The 20,656-nt window shown below is 47.5% G+C and overlaps 1 protein-coding gene across 1 annotated transcript; it reads right to left on the bottom strand.

Annotated features, from left to right (window-relative positions):
* Positions 1-4,101: 4,101 nt before the first annotated feature.
* On the bottom strand, positions 4,102-20,369 carry ST6GAL1 (ST6 beta-galactoside alpha-2,6-sialyltransferase 1). Its single transcript, XM_068421136.1, has 6 exons — positions 20,283-20,369; positions 18,567-19,245; positions 14,586-14,683; positions 8,890-8,991; positions 7,466-7,640; positions 4,102-5,589 (listed from the first exon to the last, which is right to left on the bottom strand). Exons 2-6 carry the CDS (start codon positions 19,192-19,194, stop codon positions 5,348-5,350), a joined length of 1,245 nt encoding a protein of 414 aa, XP_068277237.1. The 5' UTR covers positions 19,195-19,245; positions 20,283-20,369; the 3' UTR covers positions 4,102-5,347.
* Positions 20,370-20,656: the final 287 nt, after the last annotated feature.

The following is a 20,656-nucleotide window of genomic DNA, read 5'->3' as shown; positions in this document are numbered from 1 at the left end:
TAATTTGTCCTAGACACAGGAGGTCCAGCTTTACGTGCTTGCTCAGCCTTCTTCCTCAATCCAAGTGCAAATGCCCCCTCACATACATTTGCTTAAGAAACATGGGCCTTTAATATATCTTTGGTAAACCAAGAGAGAATAAAATAGGATAATGTCCATTAAGATACTAGAGGAAAAAACAGGCGACTGAGAAGGGAAAGAGATGATTTACAGCTTCCCTGAAGGCAGGGTACTCCATTGATTTATCCCAGTTAAAGATCTGGCTCCATTTTTGAGAAGCATTTTAAGTGGTAATGCAGCTATTCAGCATTTATGAATAGGTGTGGAACGCACAGCCAAGCAGGAAAAAGCTAAGTAAGTTCCTCCTCCGTACACTTGTTAAGATTAGTGTTTATGTAACACTTCAGACACTGCAAATAACACTGATTTTGTAATATATAAACCACACGTTGAGTGTGCAATTCAGTTTTCCTATTTTTATGCTCATCCCTCCACTCACCCCGATGCCACACAGCAGCCACAGCCATGGTGGCCAGCGGGAGCACACGGGGAGGGGAGGATGGCCGGTACAGAAGAGCCAACGCGCCCTCCGTCCTCCTCCAACGCGCCTGTTCACACACTGAGAAGTGTCATCTCCTTCAGGTGCCGATAGCTGCGACCCCATGAATCCTCCCAAACCCACCTTCTCAGAGAGGACACGGAGATAACTTCTGCTGTGTTTACAGAGCGACCAGCCCAGACAGAGTCCAGAGAAGTGCTTGCCACCCTCTAGCACTCTCCCCTGAAAGAAGCCCTCCATACCCAACTCTAGAACAGCAGGCAAGTTGTGCATGACGCGAGCTATGCTTTACCAACTCAGAGACACACCAGATCTCCCTCCGTTGTGTTATCAGCCCGACCAGTCGCAGTCTCGTGTACTGAACCCATTTTCCATACCTCTGACAAGACAAGGCTGCCAAGCAGCGCGCTGATTTTAGTTCAAAAAGAGAAAAAGCTGTTTGCTTACAGAGGGGACCACTTACCAGTTTCTCTTCATCTGTATTTTAAAAACAAGCTAGAAACAAGCACATCCCCTTCCTTGCAAGTTCTGTCTTCAAAATGGAGTCCTGATCTGTGGCTTCTTCCCACCTGGAGTGAGGCACAAAGCCAGCTGGGTCACAGCTTGCTCCCAGCATTTCCCAGCGAGCTCATGAGCTCCAGGTGATGCCCTCCAGAACATGGTGAGTGCAGGCAGCTCCCTTCTCAGGACACCAGGTAATATGTCCACACCCCCACGAGCTTTTTCCCACTTGCATCTCCCCTATAAATGCACCAGGGCATTTCCATCCCTGGGGCATACTGTTTCTGAAGTGTTTGCTAGGCTCTAAGCTATATATGGCCATGAACACAAATTACCTGCTACCCGATGGAGCCCGATGCCTCTGCACCATGCCTTGTGTCATCACCCGAAGCAAGTGAACATGTTTTCCTGCCAGGCTGGTACAATTCACAAGTGAAAACAAACATCCACAGCGCTGGGCAAGAGCATCAACCTTCATGGAACACAACAGAGAAGAATTAGCCATCTTGCTTGTACCTGCACCTTTAGCTGGGTGCACACATGGAAAACAAAAGGAATACGTGGCTGGGGTGGCTTGTGTTTGTCTCCAGGGAGTGCCAGCGTGTATTTTTTTAACCATCAGTACTGATTTACTAGTGTCTTGTCAGATCTAGTTCCACTCAACCACTCTGTTCTTCTCGGGGAGGTGGGGAAGGGTGTGTGGACTCAGGTGCACACAATTTGAACTTCTGGGACTTTTCTCCTTTTTTTTTTCTTTAGTGAAAGCAAAAAAAAAAAACACAAAAAAAACACAGGCAGTTTTGTTGGCCCATACAATAAAAGCTCTCCTTCAAAGACAACAAAGTCCCATGTTCCTCTGCCAGTAAGATACTGTCATTGCTTTTACATTGCCCAAACATTTCCTCATCCAACCATGAGCCCCCGACAGCTGGACTTACCTCATCTCCGCTGGGCTCCAGTCTCACCTGATAACCTCTTCACACCTCTGCCCTGGCTCTCTAGTACACTTAGAGGCAAAGAGGAAGAAACAGTTTCCAGCTGGTGTCCCAGATCAAGACCAATCTTTGCTCTGTATTGCACGTTAATACATTTAAGATGACTCTTTTGTAAGATGGGTATATTTATAGTGTAGAGAAAAAAAACCCTTTCACTTTCTAATACCTAAACATGACGAATCAGTTTCTACTGCCTTATCTAAATAAATTATAATATTTGATTATCACAAGTCTTATCAAAGGTTGAGATTTCCTCCAGAAACTGTCTCTGGTTTTGGAATTCTAGGTCTTTAAAGCTATTTTTAAATCTGGAACAGCCAGGTTTTCAAAACAGCAAGCAAGGCCCGGTACATGCTCCCAAGAGCCCACACTCAGAAATAAGACATCTTGACAGTGTTTATCTACCAATCCACTGTCATACTAAAATACACTTTTTGCCAATCAGTCAGCACAGCTGCAGGAACAGGTGGAATACTGGATAATGCAAAGTTTTAAACTTGAAGTCGAGACAAGCCAGGGGTGAGGTCTCTCTGAAATTCAGGCAGAGTTCCCATCACCTTTCAGTATTTCCCTTCCGTCTCCCCTTCCCTTTCAGTACTCCAAAGACTGTAGCTTCTGCGAGTGCTATACATCAGTTTGTTCTGCGAGGAGGAGTTATGAAGTTACAGCTAAGGAGGAGTATTTCTAAGCAATATGCAGAAACAAATAACACCACAACCAGGAGGAGAGATCTTTCCTACATCAAAACCTAAAATGATCCCTTCACTCTCCTCCTCCCCAGAAGGGTGCTGACCTTCCCCCACACCCTTCCCACATCATCATGGAGTCTCTCTCCCAGTACTTAGCCCTGCAGTGGCTAACTGGAAAGGGCAGTGTTGCCCTCCTCCCGCTTCCCACGTGGATGGAAAGCTGTTCACACTCTGGAAAGGGTTAGAGGCTGCAGGAGGTACAAGGCTTTTGTTAGTGTCTAGCTAGTACTGCCCACTAACTTAAACTTGGCTCTTCTAAATACCAGACTTGTCGTCACTTGCAATTTATGTTAGATTTGCGTCTATGCAGCCAAAAAGAGAAAAAAAAGGAGGGTTAACAGTGGCCTATTTTAAGCTCTGTCACAATTCCTGTAAAACTCTGTTTAGATTGTAAATGAATTACATGTTGGATCTAGCTAAAAATGTTAGCTTAATGTTTGAAATTTCACCCCCAGTGCAACACTATTGGCTGTAAGTAACTGAGGGCTCTGAAAGACCCTGGGAGCCTGTTTGATGTTTTGTCTTCTTGCAGGAGCACTGCAGAAAAGGTGGTCTGGGGGACCCCCAGGACCGCAGCCGGCAGACCGTGCTTGCTGCCCTGCAGCAAGGTACCATCCATCCATTACACAGCCCATGGTGAGGGGCGGGGGGGGCCGGTCCAGCCACCCCAGCAGGGCAGGTGGGGGAAAACAACCCTGTGAGAAATAACGAACGAGACAGTCTAGGAAAAAAGGCAGAAGCTATTTGAATCCCAACTAAACACATACTAAGAAGGCAAATCGCTGTGGCAGACAACCCTGTGCTCCAAGGGCCAGAGACAGGACTGTTACAAACTAAGAGTGGAGATGGAGAGAGGTTTGCGATGGCTCCCTCAACCAACCTCTGCGCTTTTCCTCCCTAAGCGCTCTCCTTCCCTCGCAGTGGAAATGAATGCTTAACAAGACACAACTGCTCACGGCCTTCATCGCATTCTTGTCCTAGTGCCCCTGAGCAGCAGTGTAAGGACCTGGATTTTTTTACATATATATATATATATATATACACATATATGACACAACATGCAATTTGTAAACAGTGGCAGATCCAATCCATCCCAAGAGATGGGCATGCAGAAAGCCAGCCTAGAGCTGGAGGAACAGCTCTGCAGCGGCCCTCTCGCGAAGACAGGGCGAGAGCCACAGGCTCCCTGAAACAAGCAGGTGAGCAGCTCCCCTCCCAGCTCTGCCCGCGCCCAGGCAAGGCTGGTACAAGTCCCCAGGGCTGCCGAGCAACGACATTTACACTGGTTTCACCAAGGCAAGAATGGGACTTCACAGGATTTATTCAAAACAGGAGAAGAAAAAGCTTTCTTTACAGACCTCATGAAACGCATCAGTACGGAAGAGGACAGGGAAGGTGTTCTCACCGACGTACAGAGACTGCAGAGCTCCTACTTCCACCGTGCCGCTATGGGAGAGTCCCCTCGCGCAGGGAGGACCTGCCCTCCTCACTTCTGCCCGTGTTTCAGCACAGGGAGCAGAGCACACCCTCCCTCCCCACCGCTCCTGAAGCGGGGGCCATGCACCTGCTCCCCACCTCTCCAGAGAGCACATAGCCACTCAGAGATCACTCGGCCAGCTCGCAGAGAACGGGAACTCACATGGCACTTCTGTCACCCCAGACGAGCCAGCAAGTAATTTGCCGATAATTGCAAAGGTCAAACAGCAGAGAGCTGGAAAGAGGTACCGACTTCCAGCGAGTTCTCCCATTTGTGCCTTGGAGCATCTTCCCCAAAACGTTTTTTAAATAAGGCTTCTTCTGTACCACGCACAGCACTGTACTGGAGGAGTAAATGTTCACTAAAATTTATTTTAAGCGATTTAAAAAAAAAAAAGTTAAAAGATAAAAAAAGTCTTGCAAGAATCACCAAATTGTGAATTGCCTCCCTCTTCCTTTGCCAAAAATGCCACCTGAATGATTTCAGAAGTCTTACCATTTGAGAGGAAGTCGCCACAGTTATTTTACAAACTGTTTATAAAATCAAATATTTTGGACTAAGAGTTTAGCTTATCAGTACACAGCCTTGACAGTGTTTCCATAAATCAGCCATGCTCCAAAGAGCTCCTAGGACTACAAGAACAAGTTTTAAATTATTTTTCTTGTTTCTCAGTGGACTGGGTTTTTGGTTGTCATAACCCCTTTGCAGCAAACCAAACTATAATCAGCACTTGATCCTGACTTGTGCAATCTCTGCTTAGAAAGCATCTCCTGCGCCTCCCGCACACCGTCATCGGTTGAGATGGAGACAGAGATGTCCACCTGCTGCGTGAGCCTGGCTCCACCGGGAGTAAATTTATTGCAGTGGCTCATGCAGATACCGTGTGGACGTACCACAATGTATTAACACCGCCTTACGGCTGGGAGAAGTTAGGCAACGAAGTCCTAAGAGCAAGGAAGAGCTGTCAAAAGAAACCAGTGCTTAGACCTAACAAATCTGACAACCCTGATTTAAAAAGTGCTTTGACTGTCAAGAAAAATTCCTAAACACACTGAAAACTGATCTGCTAGCAATGCACGTTTCGGAAGCCAGGCAAAGTGACTTTCCCATGAGAACAGATGTCCTCATCTGTTCCCTGGTTCAAATGCTTCACCAAGTTTTTCTCAAACAGGAGCGGGTGGTAAGCTCCCATGGTACAGGCACGGTCGTGAAACTTCTGGTAATAGTGGCAAATGTCCGTCTGCCGTTTGGAAGGGAGAAATTCGTACACGTGCACTTCGTCACAAAGCGTCATCATGATGACGATGCCTAGGGAGGGAAAGAAAGCAGACACCCCCACGTCAAACCAGAGAACTGATAAAATGCCTCAGCGAGACAGGTGGTCAGCAAGGAGCATCCAGCTCCAAGGGGAAGGGGTTCCTGTCTGAAAGTTCAGGCGAGAGGGAGAGAAAACAAGTCTGGCCAGACGGTGCTGTTTGCTGAAGCTCTCTTGCACAGCCTGTGATTGACTCGATTACAGCACATTGTTTACAGTGACCTTCGTGGAAACTTGAGTGTCTGCCAACTGTGCACTACAATCAGCTGATCCAAACAGCCCATCTCAAACCTGCTTGGGTAAGCAGAGACGAGACCTTCACCTTTTCCCCACCTGCCTCTTGTGAACGCAGGGGTTACAAACGCCTTGGAGATGGCTCACCAAGACTGAACAGGCTCTGCTCCCCAGGCTCCCCCAGGTCCCCGCAGCAGAGCAGTGCTGTCCTCCTGTGTCTTCTGACAGGCACAAGAGCCACTTGAGGCCACCCAACGCCAGTGCTGGGCACAGACCTGTCAACTTTCTGGCCAGATCAGAAGTAAGCCATAGTTACTGGCTACTTTTCTTCCAAGTGCATGAAATAGCAAATATTCTTGCTATCACTAGGGAAATAGAACCGATGCAGAACATCACAGAAAATTCATGCAGTATCTGAGACATCAGGGACCATGCACGATCAGAGGAACACAGTTTACAAGACATTAGAAGAACCCATCCATGAAACCGCTTGTTTAACTAAGGGGCCTTTTAAACACATTTTCATCCAGCTTTTCAAATGACAATTTTCATTCATGCTTAGGCCTTCCAGGAAACCCAGAGCTGCAAACTGGAACTCATCTGTGCTACCGAGTCTGGGGAGGTAACTTGTTCCACAAAGCAGGTAGCTTGGCCCAAAGTTAAGCCACAGAGGAATTTGCTGTGTGACGTGGGCCAGTGCCTGCCTTCAGGCCTCTAACTCCAGTTAAGAAGAATTTTGCTTCTGAAGTGACTGACTACACAGTTGTTCTGCACATATCCCAGTAATGATGGAACAGGTGCTGGGCAAGAGCAAGGTTGTGGAAGAAAACTAGACGCTGGATTGGCAAAAATAAGAAGTGACTCTGTTTACACAGACATAGAGGGGTGCCTGTGCCCCAGCAGCAAGGGGAGCAGAGAGGGGAGCAGAGGAGGGGCTGACACACAGCAGCTGGACATCCATGTGGCGAGCAAGACCATACGTCTACGCTGTGACTTCAAATACACATGAACTTCCTGAGAAGTTGTTTTTTTATTCAGCTGATCATGAGATCTGCTCTCCATCAAGAAGGAAAAGCTTTGCAACAGCAGAATGTAAAATAAGCCCCCTCCCCGAGAGGCTGGATTTAGCATGCTGACAAACAAGATGTTAGCATGCTGAATAAGGGGGAATATCACCCAACTTTTCAGAGCGACTATTCACTCTGACCATCCCCAGCCCCCCAGTAAGTCTTTAGCTATATATGTTTTTCCATATTTATACATGAAAAGCATAAACAGGCAATCCCTGAGATTTCATACGCAGTAACCAGATTTATTTGCCTGACAAGATCTGAGCCTGCAGGCGCCGTATCCTTCCTCTCGCACCCCGTGGGAACTGCTCTGGTGCTAGGAGCTAGAAATCCTGCAACCAGGCCACATTTGTAACTGCTGTTTCAGAGGGGTGCTGCAAACCACTTACGTTAACACAACTGAGCTGCTGCTTCCAAGACAGGAAGCTTAAATTTTGGCATAAGACAAACACTGTAAAAGCAGCTCTGATAAGCACCATAAATCTGTAGCTGCCTTTGAAAAAAGGCATCCTGGAGAGTTCCTGCCTGCAAACTGAATGAGAGGTTTAGAGGGCAATTATCTTACCAAGCATTCCTGACGACGGTGGATTAGGCTGAATCTGCTCCAGGGAATTCTCCTGCAGAATATCCCAGAGTTGCCACTGCATTTTTGGATTCAGGATATAGAAGGGCTGCTCTGGATGTGTACTACGATATGACTTATAGTTTTCAAAAAAGTTGTAGTCTGGTTTTCTGTACCACTGCAAAACAGGAACAAGAAGTCAGACTCTTTTACTTCTAGCCCACTCTTTCCCATAACCAACAGCAAACGAGGATGAACAAACCTGCTGCTGCCAGGGGGAAAAGGTCCTGCTGCACCTACACACCCTCACCCACTGTCCCCCACCACCTCATCTGCCCCTCGAGTCACTGTGGTGACTTGACTCAGTGAACAGAGCAGGAAAAACCCAAATCTCAGTGAAGGACCATTAAATGAGATCAGCACCTTGTATAATTTCATTCTGCACCCCCCAATAGCAGATGTTGTGAGAACTCTGCCTTAAATGTTACAGACCCTGACCCCTCTCCACACTGGAGTACAAAGCATCCTATTCTGCAGGCAAGTGTCCCCAGCACAGCCTCCAAAACCAGGCTGAGCTGATTTACATCCTAGAAATTCCCCTTTCAGTAAAAACACTTAGGAAGGGTTTAAGTTTTCTTAAAGTCATTTTGAGATTTTTTTTTCCTATGCTAAAAATATCCCATCCTGGTTTTACTGACTCAAACATGCTGTACGTACACCCTCCTGTCTCCTGGAGGTGTGGGACTAGACACAAGAATAAATATCAGTGAGAAAATAGGAAATGCAGTCCAGAGAAAGGAACGCAAAGACCTCTCAGTTACAGACAGAGCTTAAAATAAAAGTAAAGAATGGACTATTCACTCCTACCTGCTTTCACCCTGAGCCTCCAAAGCTCATCACTTATGAAATAACACCCTTTTGTACTCAAAATGAAAAGTGAATGCTAGAGGGATTGCAACACCCAGCAGTGAAAGTCTGGCTGACATAGAGAGGAGACATCTGCTAAGATCTTCAGAGGGTTTCCCAATCCGTTCATAATGCATCCAGTGTATCTCATGTCTGAATGGTGCTTGAAATACCCAAGCATCAATCATCAGCAACTGGCAGAAGGAGGAGATCACTCTGATGAGATGACAACTGCTGCAGCCAGTAGTGACCTCCTCCCTGCGGCATCAGCCCATGGGAAAGAAAAGGTGGTGACACTTGGCCTGAGGCCCTTCACAGGGATCGGGAACAGGCTGGTGTTTCCCTGGGACCATCCACGCATGGGATACTCTCAGAAGCAATTACAGATATATACATGATAACAAAGAGATCACAAGAATGGCCTTAAAATGAGAGATCGCCCGCATTAGGAGGAAGCAGGTTAACAGATCGTCCTTCAAAGCATATGAATCTGATTTTATGTACAGAAAACTCAGCCTTACCTCATGGATTTCCGCATGATATGGTGCTGGATCCCAGACAATTAAGATTCCAGTGTTATATAGCGCTTCCCTCAGGAACTGCTGCTCCTCAACAGTTACAAGCTTGAATAACAACAATAAATACAATAATATACAATATGCTGTCAGAATTAGCAGACATATACCTGAATACAGCCCCACCACAGCCCCCCCACTGAGCATGCCTCACTGCGTGCAGGCAAGGACACAACCCTCAGTGATGTCCATCCAATGCCCACTCCAGTCCTATCTAGCAGCACAGGATTTAGTGGAGAGTCACAAGAAAAACTGTCATTACACTTTACAGGGTTTTCTCTATCCATCTTCAATAAAAAAAAATAAGGACAGGACCTGCAGAGTGACCCAGCTTGTACGATGGATACCATTGCTACAACTACCAGAAGTGGGTGGGAACATCAGTTGCTGCCATCAGTCACTCGGACAGTCCAGGAAGAGCCCAATGCAAACACACTGTTGGCTTTATCAAGAACCTTCATTTGAACCAAAAAAGTCTGCACGTGGGTGGTTTCTCCTGAGCAGCACGAACTCAGGCAGCCAGGGCTTAATGCTGGGCCAACCTGCTGTGAGACCACCGGTGCAGGAGACACGAGACCATGGCAGCCCAGCTGACCCTTGTGCTGAGCCCCACCTCGCCTCTCCAGAGCGGGGTGGTGCAACTTGGGCAAGGGAGGTTTGAATCTCATGAGAGCAGCAATGAGAAGGAAAGCACTGCAATAGCAAAGCACACGGGCTAGAGACAGGATCAGTGGAGAGAGACTGCTCCGTCACAGGCTTTCTCAAGCGACCAACACCAGGTGGTTCAAACAGAGAAGTTGCACTCCACAGGCTGACACGACTGTCACAGCTCGTGACACCCGAGGGTAACCCAGGTCTGCAGCAAAAAGCAAACAGTCAGAATGAAATGAGACGGGGACTGATCTCCTGTCCTCCCCACCCAAAGGCAGAACCCGTACAGGCACAGCTTGTAAACATCTGCTGAAGAAAAGCATCGTCATAAAAATCAGCTCCCAATTGTCCTGATTTTCTCCACGGATCTAATTAAGAGCTAGCCAATTTATCCTTGAGTATGCCGGCAGCCCCAGCAGCAGCCTGCCTTCCTGGCTGCCCCCACAACTGGAGCACAAGGAAGCTCTGGCCAGCCCAGACGCAAATTATTCCAAAAGCGAAAAGGGTTTCCTCGCATCTGTTCTTAACTCTGTGGGATTAGGCTTTGGCCCGCACCACGTGTACTGCCTGGTTTCATTTCCTTACAGCAGCTAAAATATCTAGGCCACTTGTTAGCTGGAGCATGCAACACTGCTGGTGTGATCTTCTGCCTCCGGTCCGGGGACACCAGAGGCAGAGGTAAGGAGAGGGCATGGCAGCTGGCACCAGCCATGGCTCAGCCAGGTACGAGGGGGACGGAGCACTGCAACGGGACAGGAATATGGCAAGGAACACAGGCATTTTATTTTCATTTCATTGTTTCTATTTAAAGGCTAGAAATCTTTCAGGAACTTTTCTTCTGATGAGAAACACGTGAAAAGAGGCTTCAAGAGAGACTGAGCATCAGAGGAAGCAAAGGTCAGCCAAGCAAAGCCGTGTGAGTTGGCAGAGTCACACAAGGCCCTAGAGAGCTGTGACAGGCACAGCAGCAAAGGGGTAAGAAATGGGGGGGAGCACCTCCACAGCCACAGGGTGCTTGCTGTTTCCTTCCCCACACCACAGAGCTGGTCCTTGGCACTACTAGTTGCCTGTTGGTTACTTAACCCATTTGCTGCAGGAATCTGGCTCCACAGACACCTTTAGTGCCTATTTGTTCTGTTTAATAGCTACTGATTCTTTCTAAGTAGTTAAATTCATTTAAATTACTAAATAACTTCTTTGTCTTGCCCAGCTTTTTGATCCTAATTAGTGAACTGACCTATTGGTTTCCTAGTTAATTTGTTACTTAGCCAATGCACTGTTTAGCAAGTATCTTGTTAATAGAGACCCTACGCTCCTGGTACGTTTATTGACCACATCAAAACGGTTTGACCATAACAAAAAGATCACCTTCTCCCAGGTAACAAGCGATAAGACACCTGGGCACGGCCTCAAGCTGCACTAGGGAAGGTTTAGACTGGATATCAGAAAAAATTTCTTCACCAAAAGAGTTGTCAAGCATTGGAACAGGCTGCCCAGGGCAGTGGTGGAGTCACCATCCCTGGGGGGATTTAAAAGACATGTAGATGTGGTGCTGAGGGACACGGTTTAGTGGTGGACTTGGCAGTGCTGGGTTAACAGTTGGACTTGATGATCTTAAAGGTCCTTTCCAACCAAAACAATTCTATGATTCTATGAAAACAACTTCCTTCTCTCTGGCTACCGCAGTCAATGCTCTGTAATCTAAACACGCTTCCCTTTCCCATCACAATCGTACTCCACTCCACCGATGTGCTATCTCCTTTCTCTTCCTCCCTGCAGACTCATTAGTGCCACTAACAGCAAATGCAGCCAAAGCAGAGTGCTCTCCATGACAGCAAGCAGCCAGCCAAGGAGAACTGTAAACAGGGCCTGGGAGGAACGAGGTACTCTGGTCCTCAGTCAGCCTGCAGAAAGGAGTTCTTCTGCAGAAGAATGACAGAATGACATTGGCACTCTCCTCGCGCACTCTCCAGCCCTTATTTTTGTAAGCTGTGACTGCTTTCCCAGGGCAAATCGATGCCTTGTGTAAGACTGCAGGAAAACATGCCATTAAAGGAAGCAGTACTGATGAACCAGTGAAGGTCTGAGAAAATAACCGAGGCAATGTTAAAGAATTTCTCTATTTAGAACAACTACCAAGTTTGTGGACCTAAAGGCTATCATCAGATCCAAGGATCCCAAATGTCTGCTCCCCTCCCCCATTATCAATCTATTAATCTTTCCCTATGCACACAGATGTACAAGATACCCCACTCTACTGTTAAAACCATCCACCCCCAGATGTGTGTGCCAGAGACTGGTCAGCAAATTACAGAAAAATATCTTCAAATAGTTATTAAGCAACTTAGGGCCACTGGCCACACACGCCAAAGGTACGCTATTCAACACAGACTAGTTCTGACAGATTAGAGTCAGGAGATCCCATTTCCTTAATCTTGGGAATAGAGTGAGGACTGATCAACAGTAAGAGCCAAAATAAGAGCAGCCAAGCCACAATCCCATCTCTGTTCCCAGCGACAACTTACAATATAAGAAAAGCCAAACTAAGAACAAGAACAAATTACACAGCTTGTCCAGCCAGTAGCTGATGCCTGCAAGCAGCTGAAAACAAAATGGAATCAAGCAAACCCACTAACAAGAAGGTTAAAATGATGTCGCCATGACTAGAACAGCATCGAACCATTAGAAGTGCAAATAAAAACACAGAAGAAAACCAGGGTCCCAGTCCAGTGACCCCTGAAGATAACAGGGTCTGAAAGTAAGAGCTGTTTGGCTTAGAAACTCCAGAAGAGAGGCTCCTGCACTACTCGCATGGAGAGCATCTTTTGCCCTGTTTAGTGGCCAGATCAACACTGCATTTTGAGTTAACTTTAGCCTCAAAAACTGCAACAATTTTGCTCTCCCTGTAACTGAAATTTTCTAAGCTGGTGTCTGCATTCAGAGGGGATGGTGGCAGACGAAAAGTGTCACCCATGGCTGCAGGCTGATCCACATGGAGAACAGAAGCACTATAACGACATGGCTGTAACTACACTTAGACCAAAATAAGAGCATCCACATGGAGAGTTATTACTGCTATATTACAGCTGTACAATCACACTGTCACCCTCCTCCCTGTGCAGATAACCCTGGTACCACACAGGCCATATACATGGTTTTGCTGGTAAACGACTTCATATCACAGTTAAGTTTGGCAATGAGCACATCCTCCAGGGAAAGTTTTATGAAGTGATAACACCTGTCTGACATCATAAAAATACACACAGGAGAGAAAGATAAAAAAAATGGAGAGGTCAAACAGGGCAGAGGAAGGAGGACGTCAGCAGCCAGATATGTCTGCTAAAACCAGATTGGTTCAGAAAGGACAAACTGTCCCACATCTGACTGGTGGTTTGACGCAGGGGACTCGAGATGCAGCAAGCAGCAGAACAGAGCATGGTAGCAAGGGGAGAAGATGAGACTCAAGAGCAGAAAGAGTAGCAACAGCATCCGCACAAGAAGTAAGAACATACTGCAGAACACACACAAAATGAACCAGGGAAATTGGTTACAAGCTGGCTCCCCATCTTGTCTTTGAAGAGGATGGCCAAGCCCCTGCTGCTGCTCTGAAAAACTTCAAATCTTGTTACACAGCAGCACCCATGGACTCCTCACACAGGAGCAGATGAGAAAACTCCAGGCCTATAAATCTCAGCTTTGGGGTGCAGAAAGGAAACTGCCCTTTCAGTTCTGGAGTACCAAAGCTATGCTTTAGTCTCCAACTCTCCCTCCCAGTCCTCATGTGCCTACAGCCTCCTCCCGCTCTTCCTGGGTGAGGAGGTGCTCGTACTCCGCACTGCAATGTCGCACCAGGTTTTTCATCCAACAACTCTTGGCCTATTCAGTATTTTACTGTCCCACTCCATTCCCTCACCAGCACGCACCAGTGTGATTTCCTCTTCTCTCTGCATATCTACACTTGAACATTTCTCCCCCTGAAATGGGCAAACACGAAGGGTAACAGCTGTATGGAAGTAGGGTGCAAACACTCTCTGAGCGGTACCTAGAGCAGCAGCGGTCTCTGTTGTGAGTCTCACTCTGCTCCTGAACAGGCGGCATACTAACCCTGCTAACACATTGCTAGACATGGTCCCAGCCACTGAGGGTCTCCTTCAAAGCCTACTGAAGTCCAAAGAAAACTAGCAGAGGAACAGCCTCATACCTAGAAAGAGCTCTCAAACAGGGAAAATCCAACTTGGTAAGCAATGCCTTGCATTAAAGGTACTTTCTGCTGTGCTCTGCAACAAGGTCCTGGACCCTCCGACTCACCCACCACAGTCCATACCCTCTCCTGGCTGTGTGTAGGCTACAGCTTTAAAGGTGGGTCCTTTGCCAACTGTCTTCAGCCATTTAACAGCCCTGGTTAACCTGTTATCTACAGAGCGTGCAGCATCGCTGGGCAGAAAAGAAGTATTGTTCTTTTATTAAAAGCCAAACAAACTTATTTCCTTCCTCATACCCATCTCTGGGGCAGGCACAGCTTGTCTCTCAGCACACCTCAGTTTGCTGAGCAGCGTTAGCTGAGCTGCAGGGTCGTTCCTGCCTCACGCTCCCAAAGCGCAGCAGCAAGCAAGCAGCTGGGCTCCCTGTACTAACAGAGGCTTCCAGCCAAGCCAAAAATCAAGTTACCCTGTGCCTGCCGTAAATTGCAAGCAGGCGACCGCAGGTTCGCTAGCACGTGCTAGTGCAACTGCAGTCACCTCAGATTTACCAACTGTCCCTCGTTACAAGGAAGGACGTTCCCATCCTACGGCTATCTGCTAGGGACGGGAGAGATCCGATGGCAAGCCCTATTTCCCCCAGCTTCATTTTAAAGACCTCCCCTCAGCACATGAACCCAGAAGCCCCGTGGATGTTTTTATCTCGGGCTGCGGCTCAGCTCCCAGGGAGCACAGGGCAGGTAGGCAGCTCTGCAATGCTTGGCCCCTTTGGCACACTCTTGTCAGACCTACCTGGGAGTTCACAAGACGAATTGTTGTCTTTCGCCCCACGTCTTCTTCAAACCCCTTGATAGGAGCCCCATTGAATCGCAAGACGGCATCATGGCTGTCTGAAAGCAAAACAGAGTGAAAACCCGTGAGCCAACAACTGTGTTTGAGTGATGGAAGAGAAGTGTAATATGTTATTCAGCTGCATTTCTACTACAATCTGGCTAGTCCCTGGCTTTCCACGTTACAATCAGAAGTATCAAGCCAGATTCTGTGGAAGAAGTTGTCAGTCTAACTTCACGACCAATACACTGAAAAATCCCCTTTTTTAAGCTACAATCCGCTGGCAGGCTGGGAGAGCAGCCCCAGCATTTACTCTGCACAGAGGAGCATGGCATTTCCCTCCCTCTCCCTCTTCTTCCTTCCAAGCGCTTCACCAGCAGATAGACCAATAGACAATTAATTTACCATGTGGCTGGCTGCAAAGTAAGGAACTAGGAAATACCAGCGAGCCAGCATCCTCTCTTGCAGCCTGGAGGTTGACCAGCCTGAGAAAAGTGTATAACAACCACCGCGAAAAATGAAGCTGCCTTCAGCCTGCCAGCGCACCTCCCACGTCACAGAAATAAAACCCCCGCCGTGCGTTTAACAGGCACGGCTTGTCACACGCCTTGGGATTCGCTGCATTCTCCTCTGCTGGCATCATCCCTTAAGATAGCACAGCATTCCTCCAGCACCCTCCTCTGCCTCGGCACAGCCGGCCAGGCTGCCATAACGCCACGGAGCCAGGCTGCTGCTGCAGCACACAGCATGTTTGTGCCCATCACCCTGGCACCCTGGCTGCTCCACACCTGCTGGCTAGATTTGGATAGGAAACCTTTCACATGATCAGAGGTGTTCAGCTGCAGGAGCAGGACCACGCAACCACAGCTCACGCTGGCTGCAGCCGGGGTCTGTGGGGAGCTGCCGAGGCCCCAGCCAGCGCAGACAGGCTCTCCTGGTCCACAACCGGGTCTTTTTGAGATAATTTCATTGAAAACAGGTGTTCTCACAAGCAATGCTGCAGGATCAGTAGACACTGGCAGCAAAGGCTAGTTTCTCAGCTACTTTATTCTCATAGACAAGTGGATCTTGTTTAGAGCCCTTCCAAAGCAACACACACAACCCAGAAAGGTGATGTTTTCCAAAAAAGCCTGTCCACGCTGAGAAGCAGCTCTGTAGCTACCACTACAGACCCAACTCCACATCCTACCTTGCATCAGTGGAGCACAGGGTTATAATTTTCCCCATATAACCAGAGCCAGACACCAAGCATTATTTTGCCCTAAATTTGCATTTTGAAAGGGTGTTTAATGACTGCACAGGTAGGGTAGCTGGCTCTCTGAGGCACTCGGTCTCCAGGTGGTTGTGCTGCAGTCGATATTTCCCGTGTCAGATTTTTCACTGGCAATTCATAACCTCCAATAACCCCAGGAGCCCAGTAAGAGAAGAGCTGCTTATTTACAAGCTTCTCCCCGTCCTGCTCTGCCAGCCTCCCTTACACTGACTAATTGCTCATTTGATAGCTTAATATGATTACACAGAACAAATATTTCCTGGTCATTTAAGGAATAATAATTCAGCAATCTGCTGTGCTCATCTACGCAAAAGCTTCATTTCAAGCCTGTCAGATGTAGTACCTTTCTGGCATCTTCCTCCAACAAAACCATGGCTTTTCCTACATGGAAATACATCAAGTCAAAACTGGGAATAAAAAGTATGTGAATACACTGACTATTCCCGAATCCTTCGATAGTCACCCTGCCCAGCTCGAGGCTGCAAGTGCCCAACACTCTGCAGAATCACTAGCAGAGGATTGCTTGAGCAGAAGGGTTAAAGTCTGCGACGCAGGGGTGAGGAACGCCAGCCAGGGACGCCAGCGGGGGTTAACGGCATTCGCCTCGGGCACATTACACAGTGACCTTTCCAGCGTCCTTCCCTTGTGATCTGGAACAAACTGGTGCTTCAGCTTCGGGGACAGGCTCAGAGACCAGACGTAGGAACAATGAAATGGTTTTCCACCTCTGACATCCTCTCCGCTGAGCTGCAGCCGGAGCATGGCCCACTGCACTTCTTGGCCGCTCCGACACTGAACCCAGCCCTTACACAGAGTGCATTACAACACGCCATAAACACCATCATCAGCTCTTGAGAGGGTCTCCTGATGGAGGAGCACGCAGTTTTATCTGTATGCTGGAGCCTAACAGAGACACCCCCGGACACAAGCCAGCTGTGTCAGAGGAGAGCGTTCAACAGAAGGTCACTTCTCTGGAAACCTTTAGCTGCTGAACTTCAAGAGGCACCTAAATAAGCCAATATAGGTACTCAAAGAAAAAGTTAGAATTGGCTTCCCAAGTCGTGACTTACCTGGCCTCAAACACTTGTAAGAGATGTAAACAATTACATCAACCAACTCCCACCTGGACTTTTTACCAGGAGGCAATGCCTGCCTGGTTAATCCCACCACCACTACCTTTTTCAGCGCGCTTTTCGTAGCATTTTAATACACTTCAGACTGTTCAACTTCATTCTAGCGCCTGCTAGAATTTGGGGACAAACTTTTGAGCAATTACCAGAAGAAAACCCTGACCTTCTCACGAGCATCTGGGGACTACAACTCTGAAGGCTTTGCCTAGGTCGTTCATGAATAAAGTACTAACGGGCTATCTATCTACTACAGAGGATGAAGGCTACTTCCAGCTTAGTGCAGGCCAAAGGGATCTGATCCAACAGACAACTTACAAACACACACATTGTTTGAAGTCTGCAAACAATTTCCACCAGAGAGAACACCCATAGGCTTTAAAACTTCTCCTGCAGTGAACTGCAGTTCAGCAAAGTGCAAATCTTAACTGAGCCTCAAACAACAATTAACGAAGAAAGTTGAGGGAACTGCAGGCACAGGAGGATTTTATGCCAAGCACAAAATCCTGAGTTGCCAACTGGAGAGCTGGTTTCCCCTGCATGCTGCTTTCTTAACGACACAAAATGCTTTGGTATCAAAACATGCCACTTTATAATCCACTGTACAAGACCAATGCTTCAGCATTTATTAATTAATGCATTAACCTCAGATAAATATGGTCAGAAAGACCTTGCAAAGCATCACCAAGCTTTGTCTAAAGAAGAGATAAAATAAAGCCCTATGAAGTCTTTCCATGGTCTTCTGGGCCACTCAAACTCAGCCACTGCTTTATAGTTCGCAATGGAGCAGTGCCACTTTTGGAAAGCCACAAGCAAGAATTACAGCATCACTGAGGCTGGAAGGGACCTCTGAAGAGACTGTCTGTGCCCAGCCGCTCTGCTCATCACTGGGTCAACTACAGTAGAATGCTCAGGGCTGTGTCCGGTGGGTTTTTTCCCCACTGGAAGTGGGGAAGAGTTTTCTTTTACTTCTTTCTCTGACAGAAGTCTTTCTGAATGAAAAATTTTCTGACCGTTGACAGTGCAATGAGCAAACTGGCATTACTCAACCCACCCCAAACCCTCTCAAGAAACAAACACTTGAGGAACCAAGCCCCCTCCCTGGTATCCAGTATGAACGCTACCCTCTAGTGATGCCAATGCGATCATGAAAATTGAAAGGATTACCTGGGATAGAACTACCTGCACATACGTTATGTTCCCTCTGTTCAACCCAACCCTTCCACTCCCTTGGGGCTTGCCTGTTTTGGTCTGCCCAAGGTCTAAGGTTCACAGACACTGTGATCTAGGGCATCACAATGCAGCCTACCCCGTGCAGTGTGTACGCTCAGAGAGGAAGGGAGTATCTGATCATTATTCCCATCGCCTCTTGGCTGTAACGTTCCCTAACCTCACAAGAAGCTTAAGGATAATAATTCAACTTAAACACCTTTGAGACCACACCAGAGGCTTGTTGGTAAAAGCATAACAGTAGATTACTTCTATTCAGTGTAAGTTACAAAACAATGTTATCGGACTTTATGCTAATAGAGAGATACCAACCTATCTCTTGCCCCAAATGAGATGATTTCAGAGACCCTGCTGAGGACACGACAGCACAGCGACCCAGACGGCCCACTGTTTCATTGAGGCTTTTCCATGGTAGGTATTGCTGCCATTCAGAGGTATCAAAAGGACCATCTGATCCCTGTATCATGGTCACGTCCACTCTGTCCCGTAGCTGGCAGAGCAGCTTCTCTGGGCTCAGTTTAGCAGCATTTCTCTTCCCGTTGTAAGTCACATTGTACTTGTTCATGGACAGGTAGTTTATTCTGACCTTCTGCAGCCTGGGTATGAGATTTCTGGATGAACTGTCCTTATCCCATACCTTCATAGAGTCTGCTGCTTTCTTGGACTTTTCGGCTGTTCCAGAGGTGCTGCCTTTTACTTTGTTGTGGTTACCAAACCAGGTTTGGGGTATCTGACCCAATTCACTGGCTGCTTCATGGAAAAGGCCCTGTGATTTAAGTGGGTTCCATTTTTCCAAAGTCCTGTGAACCTGCAAATCATCGCTCTCGGTCTTGAAAGAAACGTAGTAGCTTCTCGTCTCTCTCCACAGGCAAAACGTCAGCGCTACCAGTATCACCACAAGAACACACATGGATTTTTTCAACACATTGATGTGAACCATAGTGTACAGTGCATCCAAATGGGACACTGAAGACGGGGCGGGAAGCTGGTCCTGGAAGAGAGGAACACATCTCAGTCATCAGGGCTTACAAACGTCAGTGTGTGGGCAATGGGAGGGGAGAGGAAGAACACAGGGGTAATTTTAAAATTTCAGGCTGTTTAAAGATCTCATTTCAAAGTCCACCACCTCAAACATCAAATGAGAAGACTTGAGCTGGCTATTAGCCATCAAATGCTATGTAATGGTGATCTAAGGCCACTGCCACTCAAACCTTTTTTCTATCCCCTTCCAGAAGCGACAATCAAGTTTAACACTGCCAGTATCACACCAGCGGCAGGGTAAGTCTCCACTTTGCTTTCCTTCATCTCCCATCCAGCCAGCCAATATCCAAATCCCACCACTAGCACTTCCAGAACTGAGCTTCTATCTGACCATAGGCATGAACACTAATGAAGCACATAATGAGGCATGTAACTGTTGAATTAAAAGCTGTGAGTTCATGAACACCAGAAGCTTTGCCAGCCTGGTACTGACACACACTTGGTGACTTCACAGGGAACTCCTGCAAGCCTGCAGTGGGCTGAGTGTGTGCCCAACATGAAACCTCACAGTACTAACCCACGGTAGGGCTTGAGGCACGTTTAGTTTCATAAATAAACATTACTCTAGGGATGTTACTTCTGAAGAAAGCAAAGCCAGATCCTGTCATACAGCACTGCCTGTCCTCTTCTGCGTCACCTCATATCAGCAGACAGCTCCAGCTCCCATTGTGCTATAAAAGGGGGCAATTCAATAGCAGGAGTGCCCAAAGGGCAGCTCAACCCAGGCAGCACAAGGTGTAGGAAATGTATGCTGAGGCATATACACCTCGTGAGCGGCACACAGAACCACAGAAGACAGGAGGGCAGCTGCTCCCTTCCCTATGCGGCTGCTCTGGGATGCGTCCGAGAATATGGGAACCAGGCGTCCCAGTGCTCTGCAGGAGACAAACATGTGCAGATCACTACTCATCCTAGGGAGGCACTAGTAACAACTCTCTCCTTGAGCAACCTGCTGAAAGCAAGCTGAGCTAAGCTGTGGTGTCCTACCTGTAGATAAAGCAGCAGCTCTACAACTCAAGTCATTTTTGGCTGTTTGCAGATTGTCTTCCGAGGGTTTAAGCAGGATATCCCAAAACACAACAGTTCTGTGACGCACTGAAGAGTTCAAGAAACACCTGCAAAAAAAGAGGAAAAAAACCCATTATGGAAGAACTTTGTGGTTCTAGGGACAAGCAAGTATTTCCTTAGACCTGCAGTCCTACAAAAGCTGTTACCCAGGCATAGAAGGGCCAGCAGCAAACACATTAACACCACATAAGCCTTTTAAACGCTTAAATGCCCACTCAAAATGAGCATCTTCCTTCTTAGTCTGAAATCTACTCTCAGCTAAAGCAGGAATAGGTTCGCAGGCTGCCTGCTCT

Source organism: Nyctibius grandis, chromosome 32, assembly GCF_013368605.1.
Source record: "Nyctibius grandis isolate bNycGra1 chromosome 32, bNycGra1.pri, whole genome shotgun sequence".
In the NCBI taxonomy this organism is placed as follows: Eukaryota; Metazoa; Chordata; class Aves; order Nyctibiiformes; family Nyctibiidae; genus Nyctibius; species Nyctibius grandis.
The sequence above is the reverse complement of the archived record's forward strand: the minus strand, read 5'-3'. Positions and strand labels throughout refer to the sequence as shown.

What these genes read in the sequence shown, in the direction of transcription:
- ST6GAL1 (XM_068421136.1), bottom strand. Translation starts at nt 19,194, where the DNA reads ATGGTTCACATCAATGTGTTGAAAAAATCCATGTGTGTTCTTGTGGTG. An exon ending in TTCGTCTTGTGAACTCCCAG is followed by an intron (nt 8,992 to 14,585) that starts GTAGGTCTGACA and finishes TTGTTATTCAAG; the next exon opens with CTTGTAACTGTTGAGGAGCA. An exon ending in ATCATGCGGAAATCCATGAG is followed by an intron (nt 7,641 to 8,889) that starts GTAAGGCTGAGT and finishes CCTGTTTTGCAG; the next exon opens with TGGTACAGAAAACCAGACTA.